Raw genomic sequence first — 15,688 nt, 5'->3', positions numbered from 1 at the left:
ACGCCAGTCCCAGCATGCATACAACACGAGGCAGGAACAATCCCTGAACGGGGGAGCCAGCTCCTTGCTAGCACTGCGACACCATGTCCTCACATGTTTAATTATTAACAAAATAGATTTAAATGATGTTAACATTTTATCTGTATAATGTAATTAACATATTTTACTGCATTTAATCTTAAAAATGATATCATCATCATATGTAAATACACACTTTATAAAGTGGCTCGGGTTGTGCAATATTATAACTGCATCGCAAGTTTACAGTGAGATGATTGTACTTATAAGTACAAACAGTTCTACCAGGAGCACTTGATGGATGAGTGTGTTTATAGTCTGTACAGGAAAGGCACTGAAGTGTTTGCCATTTGATAGCAGTTCAATAGACTGTGCACATGGCTGAGGCAGCGTGTGCTTGATGCTGTATACCGATAATTCTCTTCCGATCAGCTGCTGTAGAGCTGTGATTCCAAACTCAGATACAGTGGGATAAATACTCTAAGTGGTGCATTGAGAGAAACAACGCTAAACCAGCTATGGTATGTGGAATAGTTTGGCCATTCCATGGACCATTATATTGTTACAGATTAATTACAATCAGATGCCTTAAACTAATAAACAATATACAGATAATTTCAGTTTATTTGATAAAGCCGCGTCAGGGATGTGGATCTAAAAAAGAAATGGAAACCACATTGGAACAAAAGCACTGCTTTGACGCTGGGTGCCGCCAGTTTGCAAAATCGAGCGGAAAACTTGTGTACGCCAAGCATTTAGCTGGCATGAAAATGTGCGTGACTTTACGCAAAGTTTAGGTTTTATACATCGCGATGTGAGCGTGGAAATGGGCTTACGCAACATTTTTATGCGTATGCACCATTTATACATGAGGCCCCAGGTCTTAATAATACATTGGGTTTTGCCCCATTGTTACTTCTTTACTGTTACTGCCGTTATTTCGCTGATATAATGCAATTTTTAAAAATGCTCTAGGACCTTATCTTCGTCCCTCCATATTTTTTTTTACTTCTTGCTCACTTCTATGTGAGTTATCCATTCAAGCACAGAGTCAAAGCTTTGCTCTCTCTCTTATTTTTTTACATCAATACTACTGCATGCTTTAATAGATTTAATTTCTTCTCTTCTTTATTACTTGGCAATTAAAGTTTTCAATGTTAAACTTGCCCTTTCAGTCTTTTTCTTACACAAATGGTCTCCAGGCTGAGCATGATTTTGCCTGTTTATTTTGTGTACTTTTCTACAGTCTTTTCTTCTTTATAAATTACATTTTCATTACGGGTTAGAGACATTTCTGCATTAAGGACAAAAGAAGAGTGCCCCCCAATCTTCTTGCATATAACACTATTATGCAAAAATTAAATAAGTAGTAAACTCAACTCAATAATTGAATTTATTGTTAAAATGTTTACAGTATAGCAAACTCAACTTAGTCATCAAAATCAAATGTTTTTCAAATTTTCCATGACATGCTCAATGCAATTTCTTATCTAAAAATATACTTCATTTTGGAGCATGTAATATTTTCTTTGTTCCCAGTGACACTAGCCTGTTTCTAGACAACCTGGGCAGGCTCTTGGACATTCAGCTGTTCTCTGCGTACCTTTGTACAGGTGTGCTGTTATGTTTTAGCCATTATCCTTTCCCAGCTGAGATTCAAATTCCTGTTTTATGTTTTTAATGTTCATTTTTGATTGTTTCATTTATGCTAATATGTTTTGTTAATATTTCTACTTTTGATACAGTAATTGTTTGCATTCTTCTGTGTTTTTATTAGTTTTCTGTATAATTTTATTTATATGTATCAATGCTTGTATTATCATGTTCCTTGTGTTTTTTATGTGGTTCTCCATGGAGATGGGCCATCTGTCCATCACTGTCAAAATACTGATCTCGGAGCACACACTCCATTGAAGTTCATTGAATAACTGACTCTTGGATGAAGTAAATAAAAAATGTAAAATGCTCCAACTTTCATATAGTTTGACCTGAATATTGGGCCTTGTGTACATTGTCTAACTTATTTTATCTGTAATGTTTGGTGTTAAAACTTGATATTTGGGTACCATCCTGGGGCGACATAGTACTTTTCACATTATTTTTTCCTTTAGGAGCTTTGGTGCTTTTCATCTGCATAGTAGCAATATGTTTGTGCTTGCAATTGTTGAACACAACTTTACTGTACTGGCATGACTCAACAAGGATATGCCCTTGCACTGGAACTGCTCCTGGGTCCAAGATTAAAGAAGCTCCTTGACCTCATTCAATCGAGTTGGAGTTGGGAGTGGAGGACAAACAAAGCTTGCCTGGGTGGAGTGGAGGAGAAGCAAAACTGATAGCGAGAAGGGGAAGAGTTTGGATTTGTGTTGGTGTTTATTAAATGAAACCTTCTGTAAAGTAATTTATAATAATAACCCTTACATTTGCACCTGGGACTTATGTCTGTGTGGTTGTGTCTTCGGTTTGGGTGCTAAAATCATATCATTTCAAGCCTTCCACCCATGTTAGACATACACCAGTATGCTTACAGGGCAAACAGATCTAGAGAGGGGGCCATAGCCACAACTCTCCATACTGTCCTAACCCACCTAGAGCAGCAGGGGAGTTATGGCAGGCTGCTACTTGTAGACTTTAGCTCTGCATTTAATACCATCCTCCCTAATAGACTGGTGACCAGACTAACATATCTAGGACTACCTCACTCCATCTGCCTCTGGATTATGGACTTTGTCTCTGATCGCTCCCAGAGGGTAAGAGTATTCCCCCATATCTCCTCAGCACTCAACCTCAGAACTGGTTCTCCACAGGGCTGTGTGCTGAGCCCCCTTCTCTTCACCTTCTACAACCATGACTGCACCCGACACACTACAGCATCAGCATCATCAAATTTGTGGATGACACCACTGTAGTGGGGCTCATCTCTGGGGGAAATGAGTCTGATAATCGGGATGAAGTGGAATGGTTATCTGGGTGGTGCAGAGACAACAATCTGGCTCTCAACACCACTAAAACCAAGGAGCTGATCATTGACTTTATGAGGAAGAAAATGAATATTAAGCCCCTTTTCATTGGCGCGTATTGTGAGGAAAGGATCTCTAACTTCAGTTCTTGGGTATGCACATAGATTAGGATCTGAATTGGAGTGCTAATACCACAGGGATGGTAAAGGAGGCTCAGCAGAGACTTTACTTCCTGAGGATCCTCAGGAAGAACCGTTTCACCCCAAAACTGCTCAAGTCCTTCTGATGTTGCACCATGGAGAGCATATCGACTAATTGCATCTGTGTGTGGTTTACCAGCTTCAAAGCATCAGATAGGAAAGTGCTCCAGAGGGTTGTCACCATTGCCCAGAAGATCATCATATGCCCTCTCCAAGACAATAAGAACATGGACAAATATAAAAAAAAAAAAGTTTTTACCTAAAGGCCATGACTGAACTATATCATGCTTTGAAGTGCATTCTGTGGTGCTGGGTGGCTTTATGAATAAATAAATAATGGACGTGCTCACGATGGGGAGTGGAGCAGGTTCAAGTGACTGTCTGCGAAGACGGCTCATATCCGGGTTGGTGCGAGGCAGTCAGCTGACCATGCATTATCTTGTTGGCATGTGTGGGAGGTCTGATTGTCTCGTTATCAGCATGGGACAGCAAATAGGTGATTGCACCTGCAACTCTCCACAGTTTATTAAAGGGTAGCACAGGAGTGGAGAAGGGAGGAAAAAACAAGCAGAGAGAAAAAAAGAAAATGGAAATCAAGCAGAGACAGCACCATTAGGGTGGAAAGAGAGAACAAGCCAGCCAGCTAGTATGGGGAAAGGCAGTGCAGTTGTTGATCCTGCGATGGAGCGAAGGATTGGCGCCCTAGGGACAGATCATCCTCACTGATTGTTCAAAGGAGTGAATGTGATCAAGGTGCCGTCCTCACCAAGAATCTGAGGTACAATGGAGCGAGTGAGAAGGAAGATGAGAGGACAACTGACCCCGAGCAGTCTGGACGATGCTACTCAATGGGGGGTGGGTTTAGGTTGGACAGGACCATGGCTGTTGTAGTCTCCGCCAGCTGAGCGAGCAATGGATGAGTTGGGAAGATTAAGAGGAAGTTGTGCTAGGCTCGTCCAGGAGTGGACCCAGCATTGACCCAATAACTGTTTTTTTTTTATTCTTGTTTTTAATCTAACAGATTTCCACACTTTTATTGGATTATTTATTGAAATTTGAAAGAAATTTGAAAGAACTGCACTTTTGATCACTGTTTTGGACTGATTTTAATAAAAGCACTAGCGCACTTTTGCACCTACCCATTGCTTTCTGTGTATTTATTCTCATCTGCCAAGCTCATCCTGGACATGACTATCGACAATGTCGGAGGGACATGGTTGCATGGGGCTGACCTGCACCATCTCAGATGCTCATACTGTGAAACTTTAAAAAGAACAAATTAGGCAATAAATACCAGCAGAATGTGAAAAATGTCTCATTGTGTAGTATGATGTTTGTTTTGCCTTCAGAATCCATTTTATAAATCTTCATATTTATATTTTTTTAAGTTTTTTAATTTCTTGCTCTTTTGCACTGATATGTTATTGCATTCAATTTTGTTGTAATTGTGCAATGACAATAAAGATATTCATTCATTATTCACATTGCACACGTCTTTGTGTCTCAATTTTCTGTATGAGTGAATGTATTTGACATGTGCATGCACTGAAGTTAATGCCAGAGCGGAATAATTCATTTTGCTAAATCAGCTGCTACATGCAATGAGAACAACTCATAACTATCATCAATAGTCCTTAGAAATCACACCACAACAATAAATTCTAGAAGAAGCAATAGTTTTTCCAAAATAACACACTGCTACTGCAGGTCTACATCGAATGCCTTGGGTAGTTCCTTGGAGTTAGCTGACACCTCCAATACATATAATACTAAAATCAGAAGGCTTTACGCATGCTAGGGGCTTGGCATTTCTCATCATATAATGAACTCTCTGGAACAGGTTGTACTGAATTTATGCTACACTTAGTACTTTATTATTTATTTGGTACTGGTACGACTGGGGAAGATTAGAGTTGGTTCTGTAGTTAAGAGGACTGAAATAAGAAAAACAATTAGAACCTCAGCAGAAGAATGATTTAAAAAATCTGTCTTATGTTGCCAGCTAGTTGGATGCTAAGCCTTAGAAGAACTAGGAGAGCGGATCTGTGATATCAGCAAGGAGACCGGTTGTGGGAACACTCTTTAGTGTACAGGCTGTTGGAAGCAAGCTCATTAAAGATGGAACGGTGTGAGAGCAAATCTGTAAACAGAAATGTTATTTCTACAAAGTGTGTGAGAGGTTCTGCATGCTGAAATTATAAAGTAAAATTTTATATACATTCAATAGAATTGAAGATGAGAAGAAATAGAGATACTGGCAAATAAAAATATGTGCTCTTTAGATGTCAAGGTGCAAGTGGGTAGAGTTGCAGACTATACAGGAAGTAGTTTAGGGGGTCTTCAAAACTAAACCTTTTCCAATAAGAACTACTACAATGAACTTTGAAAAATAAAAAGAATACAGTACAACGAAAAACAATATAAAGAAAACTGCCAACCTGGGGCGGATTTAATCTTTCTGGGTTTGCAGGTCGAAGGTGAACTCCCTTCTTGATCCTGTCCATCATTTCATCAATTGCCTGCTTTCTGAAGTGATCTTGACTGCCTCCTATTATTATGAATGAAGAGCGAAAAAATAAATTAATAAACAAGTGATTAACCTAACAAGCAAACATTTACGATAAAAATGCTGTCAAGTATGCAGAGAAACTGTTACCAAATTATATTAGAACATTAGAACAAAGTACATGAGAATAGGCTATCACTAGAATGCCTGAAGCTTACAATTTTTTTCCTAATCCCTAACCTCCTTAAATTTCCCTGACATATGCCAAGAACTTCATAGAACAGTATCACTGCGCTAATAGCCATCTTTGTTTTGCAAATGTGTGGATTAGCAGAACGCAGCCTTCTACTCCCCTCCACCCCTCATTCAGTCAGATGAAGGCATCACCCTGATGCAATCCTCACAGCTGAAGTCTGTGTTGAAGTGTTTATCTGGCGATGCATATGTAAGGAATTATATAGGTAATGAAAAAACATGATTTGAAATACATTTCATGTGTGTTTTATGTCTACAATGAACTATGTGAATATAAAATGACAGAGGAAATGTTATCAGACAAAAAATGCTGAGCACACAGCTAAAAGAGAAAATGCTTTCGTACGTTATAGTAATAAAGACAGAGAATGTTTTCCTATTTACATTATAATGTTGATGTGAAGTGTTTGATGTGTGAAGATTGAAGCCAAAACATCCAATAAACACTTTCACGAAAGGTGTAAACAAAACAAGTATGCTTTTATCCAAGAATAAAACTGAAGGAAAAGGAATTACTCAACTAACACGTTGCTGAAGCCCAACTATCAGTCGGTAAAAAGTAAAAGCCTGAATTGGGGGTGGGGGTTATAGCAAGCTGCATTCTACTAATCCACACATTTGCAAAACAAAAGTGGCCTATTAGTGCAGTGATAAGGAGCTACAAGCTTCTTGGCGTATGTCAGGGAAATTTAAGTAGGTCAGGGACAATGAAAACAATCGTAAGCTTCAGGGATTCTAATGCTATTCAGCCTAACGAAGCTGGCCGAACATGTCCACTTAATTCTTCCAAAAATAACATCAAGTTCAGTTTTGAAGGTCCCAAAAGTCCTACTGTCTACCGCACTACTTGGTAACTTATTCCATGTGTTTGTGGTTCTCTGCGTAAAGAAAAACCTCCTAATTGTGCAAAATTTAACCTTAACAAGTTTCCAACTGTGTCCCTGTGTTCTTGATAAACTCATTTTAAACTCACAGTATCGATCCACTGGACTAATATCTCTCATAATTTTAAACACTTCAATCATGTGTCCTCTTAATCTTCATTTGCTTCTTAACACTAGAATTACCAGAGCCTACGAAAAAACTCGTAGATCCGTCCCACCTTAAATCGTTTCGCACCTCTCCATCAGTCTCTTTTGTCCTGTAAATATGTTGATAAGCAGCAAGCAGCCTGCTATCACATCCCCCACCGCCACACAGTTTTCTCAGCTCAAGTCTGTTTACCTGCGTGTCAGTTGCTTGGAGTTATATAGAGTGAGAAGTCAAGCAAAATGACATCTTTTATAAATACTATATCGTTATTTGGAACACATGCATTTCATATGTGTTCCATGTCTACAACAATCTATGTACAGTAAACACATCGTTAAAACAGAAACGTTTTTCATGTTTTAGTAATAATACACAAAATGTAGACATGAAGTGTATACTGTGTTAAGCCTGAATTCCAAACATCAAATAAACACTTTCACAAAAGGTACAAATATAACAGAACAAGTACGCTTCTATTCAAGAATATAACAGAAAAAGAACTTGCATTAGGGTGTGACATTGACACGCCTTTGCTACGACCGCTTCTGTGGCACAACGGTATCAACTGTTGACTGGTAATCGAAACTTCACGGGTTCGACCCAGGACGAGTCCGTTTTGAGAATTGAGTTGCTCTTATTCTTACTATTTTAGAATAAAAACATACATTTGATTTCAGTCTTTAACAACAGGTGTAAATTAGTGATATTTGTAAACGTTAGCTTTGTTTTTTTTTTATTCAGTTTTATTCTCTCAGTCGCGTTCACGATCCCACCCCGCCTCCCCCCCATCTGACACTGCTGTATTCACATAAAGACACGATATAACAGAGGTGAACTCAGATCATGACGACGGTTCTACATTGGAGCAAGAATGCACGTCGCACTTTTGCAGTCGCTGTACTTTGTATATGTACACAGGAAGCTCTGCAGTCTACTTGTGACTTTCCGCTGTATTTACTAATTCTGCTGTTAATCTAATTGTAAATATTAAAGACATATGTTTATATTTATTAGGTATACACATCATTATAAAGAGCATTGTTAAATGAGGTCTATAACATAATTTTTTTTCAGAACACACGTTTACTTTTAATTTTAGAGTTGGCACATGGCTTTTTTCAGTTTAATGAAATATAGAACTTTCACTTTTGATTGAAAACTAGAAATAATAAAATAAATTTTAAAAAATAATTTATATAAATTGGTTATTCTTTATATCCTGGCTTTCTATGCTACCAAACATTGGAACAGATGATCTCCTTTTGTCGCCCTGCTCTTTACAAACTGCTTTACCGGAGCTACTAATCTTTTTTTCCAGTAGAACTTTGTACAATGCATGTTGGTAGCATATCCCCTTTTGACCTGGGTGTCTATGTGCATGTTAAGGGTTAAAAGTAATAGTAATTTTCACTTCAAAGTGGTCATATCTTTTTGATGTCAACAGTACACAAACTCTTATATGTGCAGACTCTCCAGTGAAATGAAAATCTGTTGTTATCTGAGAAAGCTGCTGGAGTACAGTAGATATAGCAGCCAGCATGTACCCTTATTCAGAGTGAATAGGTTTTTAAAGTATCTTACCTGTGATTTTGGAAGCAACACATTATTTATTTTTCTTACTTATCTATTTTTGTATGTGAACAAACACTGTACAGTACCATGAAGTACATCAAGGCAGGAACGTCAGGCATATATTTACTATCAATGTAAAACTAATGACACAAATCATGCCGTGAGATAAAGTTTAAATCAGGTTTATGGCCTCATGTAACACATTTTGGGCTGTTTAGCTTGATTTAATTTTTTTTCACTCTTATTTTAGAAAGTCAGTGCTGCCTGCTTGCCTTCCACTACAAAAAGCACAACAAGCTGAATGTGTATTCTTTGCTAACTGAAGGTTATCCTTAGACTGGGAATACTGTGTATTTCAAAGATACATTTAATTTGTACAATGAAACCTACTACCTTGTTCCTTAGACCCAGTCCCAACGAAACTGGTGAAAAGCTCAATGGCTGTTCTGGCAGCACTCATTCTTAGCATTATCAATACTTCATTACTCATTGGCACAGTTCCTGATGCACTAAAAGCATCGGTTATCAGCTGAAAATATCACCTGCAGACCCACATACTCTTTACAATTATGGGCTGTGAAGAACAGCTGGCTTCCTTACCTGGCCAGGAAGCTCTCGAGGTGGAAGGGCAGGGGGAGACAGTTTACACATGGCTTTGTCTCCTCCAGCACATTAGACGGCACCAAACCCAGGCTTGGATCCCTGCATGGGTGCCCACAAGGAATGCTGGGGGTTGAAGTCCCAGGGAGTAGCAGTGTTGGGTTCTTGTGGGGCCACCATAAGGAGCTGGAAGATTTGTGAGTCACTACTTCGGAAGGCTCCAACCTCACCCGGAGGTGCTTCAGAGCTGCAGCTTCATATCACCGGAAGCACTTCCGGGGATTGGATAAAAGGACCTGCCTGCCTGATGAACAAAACTTGCAAGGAGGAGGCAGTGACCAGTGGCAGACAGAGGAAATACTGTGTGCTTTGTAACTGTGTTTGTTGTGGGGGAAACACTTGCCAGTAAGAGTTTCCCACAAATAAAACTCTCTTCTTTGCTATATTTGTGTCTGAGCCTGTTTGTGTTGGGTGTTGGGGCGCTGGAGTGATGGCAACACAAATTAGATGATCTAAAAGTCTCCAACTTAAAGTTTAAATCCGAACAATATATTTGATCTCCTTTCGCTGTTCCGTTATTTCACCGAGTAATAATTTCCATTTGTTAGCGCTAATGCGATCTTTACTATCAATTTTTTGAGACTTTCGAATTTTAGTACTTTCAGAATCTCTAACCTGCTCCGCACATGTATCGCACCAATGTTTTTGAACCTTTTTACGACATTCTAGTTTGTCTTCTACTCTTTGTCTTTTATTTCCGACCCCGCTTGGAGGTGAGAGTGCAGGAACTATGTCTGACAATAGCATTCACACGAATGAGAAGTGAGTGGACTGTGGACGTGGCTGTAAATGTTTGAGAGGAGGGCGGGATTTGTCAAAATCTCTTGGCAAAAAGTCTTGTCTCACGGGACATAAAATTATCTCCAAGAAAGTCTTGTCCTAGGATTTCCTTTTATAATAGACTAGCAGAAGTACCCGGCGTTACCCGGGAATCTATAACTGGTGAATTTCCCAAATGAAAGAAACAGAACATAGAAATCGAACAAACATTTCTCTGATTGACATTTTATTGTAATAGGTAATACAAGTGGTCATTTTAGAGGGTTTGGATACAGCATATTTTTTCTGTCGTCGTGGGGTTCCGAAAATGAACAAATTGTGCGGATTGCCCACTGTAGAACATGCTACATAGAGTTGTCCATGTGAAAAGCATGCATTTTCCAAATTGATGCCATAAACTTGGAGTGATTGCCTTTCAGCCTTAGTAATTCACATAGCAAAATCCAAACGACTAGGAAATTCTAGGCTTTTGAAACCAAAGGGTAAATCATTCTGAATCAGCGGAATACTTTGTATGAAAAAATGTTGACGTCTTGTGCAAGGTTTGAGACGGCCTTGAAATAGACTCTTTTGAACAGGAAATTGTAGATGTTTGAAATGAAAGGGTAAATTATTCAGAATCTGCGGAATTCTTGGTATGAAAACATCTTGACGTTTTGCGCAATGTTTGAGATGGCCTTGAAATAGACTTTTTTATGGCATCGAAAGTGGACTTTCTAATGCCATGTGTTTTTTTGTGGTGGCATGGGTATATTAGTGAAAAGCAGGACAATTATAATGTGTCACATGGTATAACGTACGGAATAAGCACCATAGTGAGATGAATGTACGTTATTTGCAATACATCGGAAAGTGAACAAATAGCACCAGTCAGTCAGAAAGACCAAGACTGAAATCTTACTGTGAGTCGGAAAGTGAGCAAATAGCACCACAAATACGCAAAGCCAGTCACGCTTTCTGGGTCGTTCACGTTTTACATCCATACGGCAGTTCCCCTTCATGCGATAAAAGCAGTTGGCTTTCTCATACTTGGACACTTCTGCAATGTCTTGGCAATTTAAAGAAACATTGGTAAAGAGGGATGCATAGAGACCAAACGTGCCGGTAGATGGCGTCGCCATTAACGTCAGAATTCTTGGTATGAAAACATCTTGACGTCTTGCGCAATGTTTGAGACGGCCTTGAAATAGACTTTTTTGTGGCATCGGAAGTGGACTTTCTAATGCTATGTCTTTTTTTTGGTGGCATGGGTATATTAGCGAAAAGAATGACAATTATAATGTGTCACGTGGTATTATGTACGGAATAAGCAACAGAGTAAGATGAATGTACGTTATTTACAATACGTCGGAAAGCGAACAAATAGCACCAGTCAGTCAGAAAGACCAAGACTGAAATCTTACTTTGAGTCTGAAAGCGAGCAAATAGCACCACAAATACGCAAAGCCAGTCACGCGCACTGGGTCGTTCACGTTTTACATCCATACGGCAGTTCCCCTTCATGCGATGAAAGCAGTTGGCTTTCTCATACTTGGACACTTCTGCAATGTCTTGGCAATTTAAAGAAACATTGGTAAAGAGGGATGCATAGAGACCAAACGTGCCGCTAGATGGCGCCGCCATTAACGTCAGAATTCTTGGTATGAAAACATCTTGACATCTTGCGCAATGTTTGAGACGGCCTTGAAATAGACTTTTTTGTGGCATCGGAAGTGGACTTTCTAATGCTATGTCTTTTTTTTGGTGGCATGGGTATATTAGCAAAAAGAATGACAATTATAATGTGTCACATGGTATTATGTACGGAATAAGCAACAGAGTAAGATGAATGTACGTTATTTACAATACATCGGAAAGCGAACAAATAGCACCAGTCAGTCAGAAAGACCAAGACTGAAATCTTACTTTGAGTCTGAAAGCGAGCAAATAGCACCACAAATACGCAAAGCCAGTCACGCGCACTGGGTCGTTCACGTTTTACATCCATACGGCAGAAACATTGGCAAAGAGGGATGCACAGAGATTAAACGTGCCGCTAGATGGCGCCGGCATTAACGTCTGTTGCAACGTGCGGCCATCTTGTCAATGATAAATACGGGGACTTTTTGCAAATGTTGTGTCGGTCAAAAGGTGTCCGGCGCTTGACCAAGGACATTTTTCCCAACTAAACATATCCCATAACCTCCTCCTGGTCACAAAGCAGCCCCATGCCCAGTTTGGTGGCAATCGGATGCCTGGTGCAGATTTGTATGGCGGACAAACAAACATGCATAGACGCTGCTTTATATTATTTTATATATATATATATATACCGGCCATCCCTCACAAAATATATATATATATATATATTGTGAGGGATGGTCGGCCATATATTCCGGCCCACACCTCCAAACCGCCAGGTGGAGCCCTCCCAGCAGTATGGAGGCTCCCTGAATTCCAGCAGGGCCTCATGGACCATGTAGTTTTTATAAACAGCCCTGCTGGATACCATGGGGACCACCAGGAGCCACTGTAGGGAGGCTTACAGAATGCTACGTGCCCTGTAACCAGGAAGTACGTCCTGATCACATGACCAGAAGGATCGACGTGATTCCAGGATGAAGAAAAGGACTTTTAACCTGACCCGGAAGTGATAACGAATCATGGACTGCAGGGTTGGAACCGCTTCTGGGTCAGGGGATATAAAAGGACTTTGGGAAAGCGCAGACGCTGAGCTGGGAGGAAGGGTGGCTAAGTGTCTGGGAGAGGAGGAGTGAGAATTGTATTAGGATTGAGTATTGTATATGTAGTGTGGAGTGGAGGGTGCTGAGTGCACAGTATTGTAATAAAAATAAGAAGTATTATGCTTTTACCTGGTGTTTGGCGTGGTGCCTGAGGGTTCAAGGGAGCAATAGTGCCCCCCTATTGTTACAATATATATATATATATATATATATATATATATATATATATATATATATACATACATATTTATATACTTTTTTAACATATATATACAAAATATAAAGAGTTCACCCACTTCCAACAAAGTTTAAATAAAAATAGCAGCAAAATGTCCTTCACTGTTTCATTTCAGTGATTGCTCAATATGCTGTATCTTATTACTCAAATAAAATCTATTTTAATGGAATGGAGCTAACTGGTTGCACATCAAACAAATGAGTTTTTTACAGCGTTAATAAAGAATGCCTATATTCTCATCAGAGCATCATTTTTCAGTGCCTTCATAATTGGACATTTAATGAAAGGGTAAGTGTGAGGGTCTCATGGAAACCACTCCCCTCGCATTTACAAACCTGATTCTTTAAGAAATGCTTTATCCCCTTCTGTCTTGGAAAGACTGCTGCAAGGTTGTGTCCTCTTGCGAATAATGGACATGAGAGAGCTATTAAGAGTAAAGGAGTAGTCATTGTATAGAAAGCTTGATTGTACACATTTGCCATTCTAATAGATTTTGATTTTAATCAGTTTTTACCTTGACTTATGCTTCATAACATATTAAGTATGTTTTAATTTAAATGCACACACAAAAACAGATTGGTTCTAAAGGTGAATGAGGAAGAGCATTACAACTTAAGTAAAATATGAGTTTTGTGAATGATTAAACATTGTTCAGTATAGAATATGAGTTGCTACTCAATTAAATTCTTTAGCCACAAGGTCTAAGGACACTCACCTGAGTGGGTTGGATAAAGCCGAAAGCGGTGGGGGTGGTGGTGGTGGGGGAGGTGGTGGTGGTGGTGGGGGAGCAGGGGGTGGCATTGGATTGACTGCCTGACGGAGTTGCTTCTTCAGTTCTTCCACTAAAACACACACACACACACAAGGAGAAGATAAAGGCAGTTGGAAAAAAATCATCACAAGGAAACAAGTTTTATTTTTCTGCATGACCTATAATTTCTTCTAGATGCCACTCACAAAGTGTCCTGTTGAGTGACAGTGAGTAGAACACAGACAGCACCATTTTGTTCCCAAGTAGAAGGAAACCCCCACTTCACGGTGGTTGACAGAATGCTAGGGTGACTTGGTAGCTGTGTTTGGATACATCCTAAAACACAAAGTGCACTCAGACGCTATGGTATGTCTCTGGCCATTGAAGGGTTGACAGAAGACCTGCTGCATGTACAGTAGCTTGGCATTTGGTGCACACATGGACCTACATTTTTAGGTGTATTTGGGGGGGGGGGGGGGGTCAAAATTTTCATGCCCCTGGGGTACAACAAAATAGCTTTGCCTATGAGCATTGGGAGTTTAAAACTGACAAAATAGATTTAATAAATGTCTACTTTCTGTCAGCAAAATTCAATATGATAGTGGGAGGCAAAAATGTGATAATTTTCTGGAAGCTAAATGAGTTAATGTTGCACAAAACAGATGTGAAAAATAGAAAATGCAAGAAAAATCAAATAAATGTTTCCATTAAAACTGAAATCATTGTGTACCTTCTCTATGATTTTTATTAAGTTAATAGCTTGTATTTTGTGGTCTGACAGCGATTAGACTCATGGTGGTGCTGTGAAATTACCATATAGAACAGCATAGCTCTGAGTTTGATTGTTACTGATTCAAAAATCAGCAGACAAGTCAGAACTCAATTAATGCATCATGTTGTCATAATGTATGGTAAAATGGCTCCAAAACTTCTCACTCAAACTTGCTGCCTCACCTACATCCTTCTTATCACACCCAGGTAGCTTATTTAAGAAGAGCGTATGAGTGTAAAATAAGCACTCATTCTATAAGTTCTTTTTTCACTGCAGTCAGCTATAGTTCTGACCTTCTAAGATGCCTTCACTGACTTTATAAAGATATTATCTAAGGTCTCTCTTCCACAAACAAGGCACGTGTTTTAATTTCATTGTCTTCTGCACAAGTTGTTCAAGTCAAATGGTTGTCCTCTATCTTGTATGAAATCATTTTCAAAAATATATTGCGTATCAGAACATCAGAAATGAAATGTTAACCAATCAGACATTTACTTTAAATAGTGAATTTGACAGTGCACATTACCAAAAGGTGCATTTAAAATTCAATAATAGTACAGTCAAAAATAACAAGATAAAGTAAAGTGTAAGATAATTCATCCATCCACACATTTGTTGAGCCCATTTAATTCAATGTAATGTTTTGGGAACTTGAGCCTCTTCAAACAACTTAGGATGGCTACAAGGAGTTAACCCTGAAATTAAACTTGGAAAATACTCACACAAAAGAAAACAAAAACAAAATGATGATACATTTAAAGAATATAACGACGGTACAACACAACTGTAATCAGAAGTTACAGAAAAAACAATTACACAAAAAAAAACAATTACATACTATAAATGGAAGAGAGAAAAGTTGGATTTTCAAAAGTGATCTGGACACCAATACTTATGGAGGTTTATGTACAGACCTACTGAGAAAGAACAAAGAGCAGGAGCTGCTAAACTAAAGAGTTGCATAGTCATACAATTTCCATAATTTTGGCACTGTGCCCCACCACAATGGCTTTGAAATGAAGCAATCATTATGTTACTTAAGTGTAAACTTGTAGTTTTAATTCAAGGGATTTAATAAAAACATTTTATGAGCCATTTACAAAAAACAGTCATTTTTATATATGGTCCCCCCATTTTTAGGGGCTCAAAATTATTTGGAAAAACTAACATAATCATAAATATAACAATCATTTTCAATACTTGGTCAATGACTGCCTGAAG

General features: G+C 38.9%; 1 protein-coding gene across 1 annotated transcript in view; it reads right to left on the bottom strand.

Annotated features, from left to right (window-relative positions):
- shtn1 (shootin 1) overlaps window positions 1–15,688 on the bottom strand; it is a 278,814-nt gene that overhangs the window by 47,100 nt on the left and 216,026 nt on the right. The window contains exons 11-13 of the mRNA XM_028796007.2: window positions 13,660–13,786; window positions 13,280–13,368; window positions 5,617–5,726 (exon numbers count right to left, since the gene is read on the bottom strand). Of these exons, the coding sequence (XP_028651840.1) occupies window positions 5,617–5,726; window positions 13,280–13,368; window positions 13,660–13,786 (326 nt within the window). The remainder of the gene's footprint in view (window positions 1–5,616; window positions 5,727–13,279; window positions 13,369–13,659; window positions 13,787–15,688) is intronic.

This window comes from Erpetoichthys calabaricus, chromosome 2 (genome assembly GCF_900747795.2).
Source record: "Erpetoichthys calabaricus chromosome 2, fErpCal1.3, whole genome shotgun sequence".
In the NCBI taxonomy this organism is placed as follows: domain Eukaryota; kingdom Metazoa; phylum Chordata; class Cladistia; order Polypteriformes; family Polypteridae; genus Erpetoichthys; species Erpetoichthys calabaricus.
Note: the sequence above shows the minus strand (reverse complement) of the source record. Positions and strands in the feature narration are given on the sequence as shown.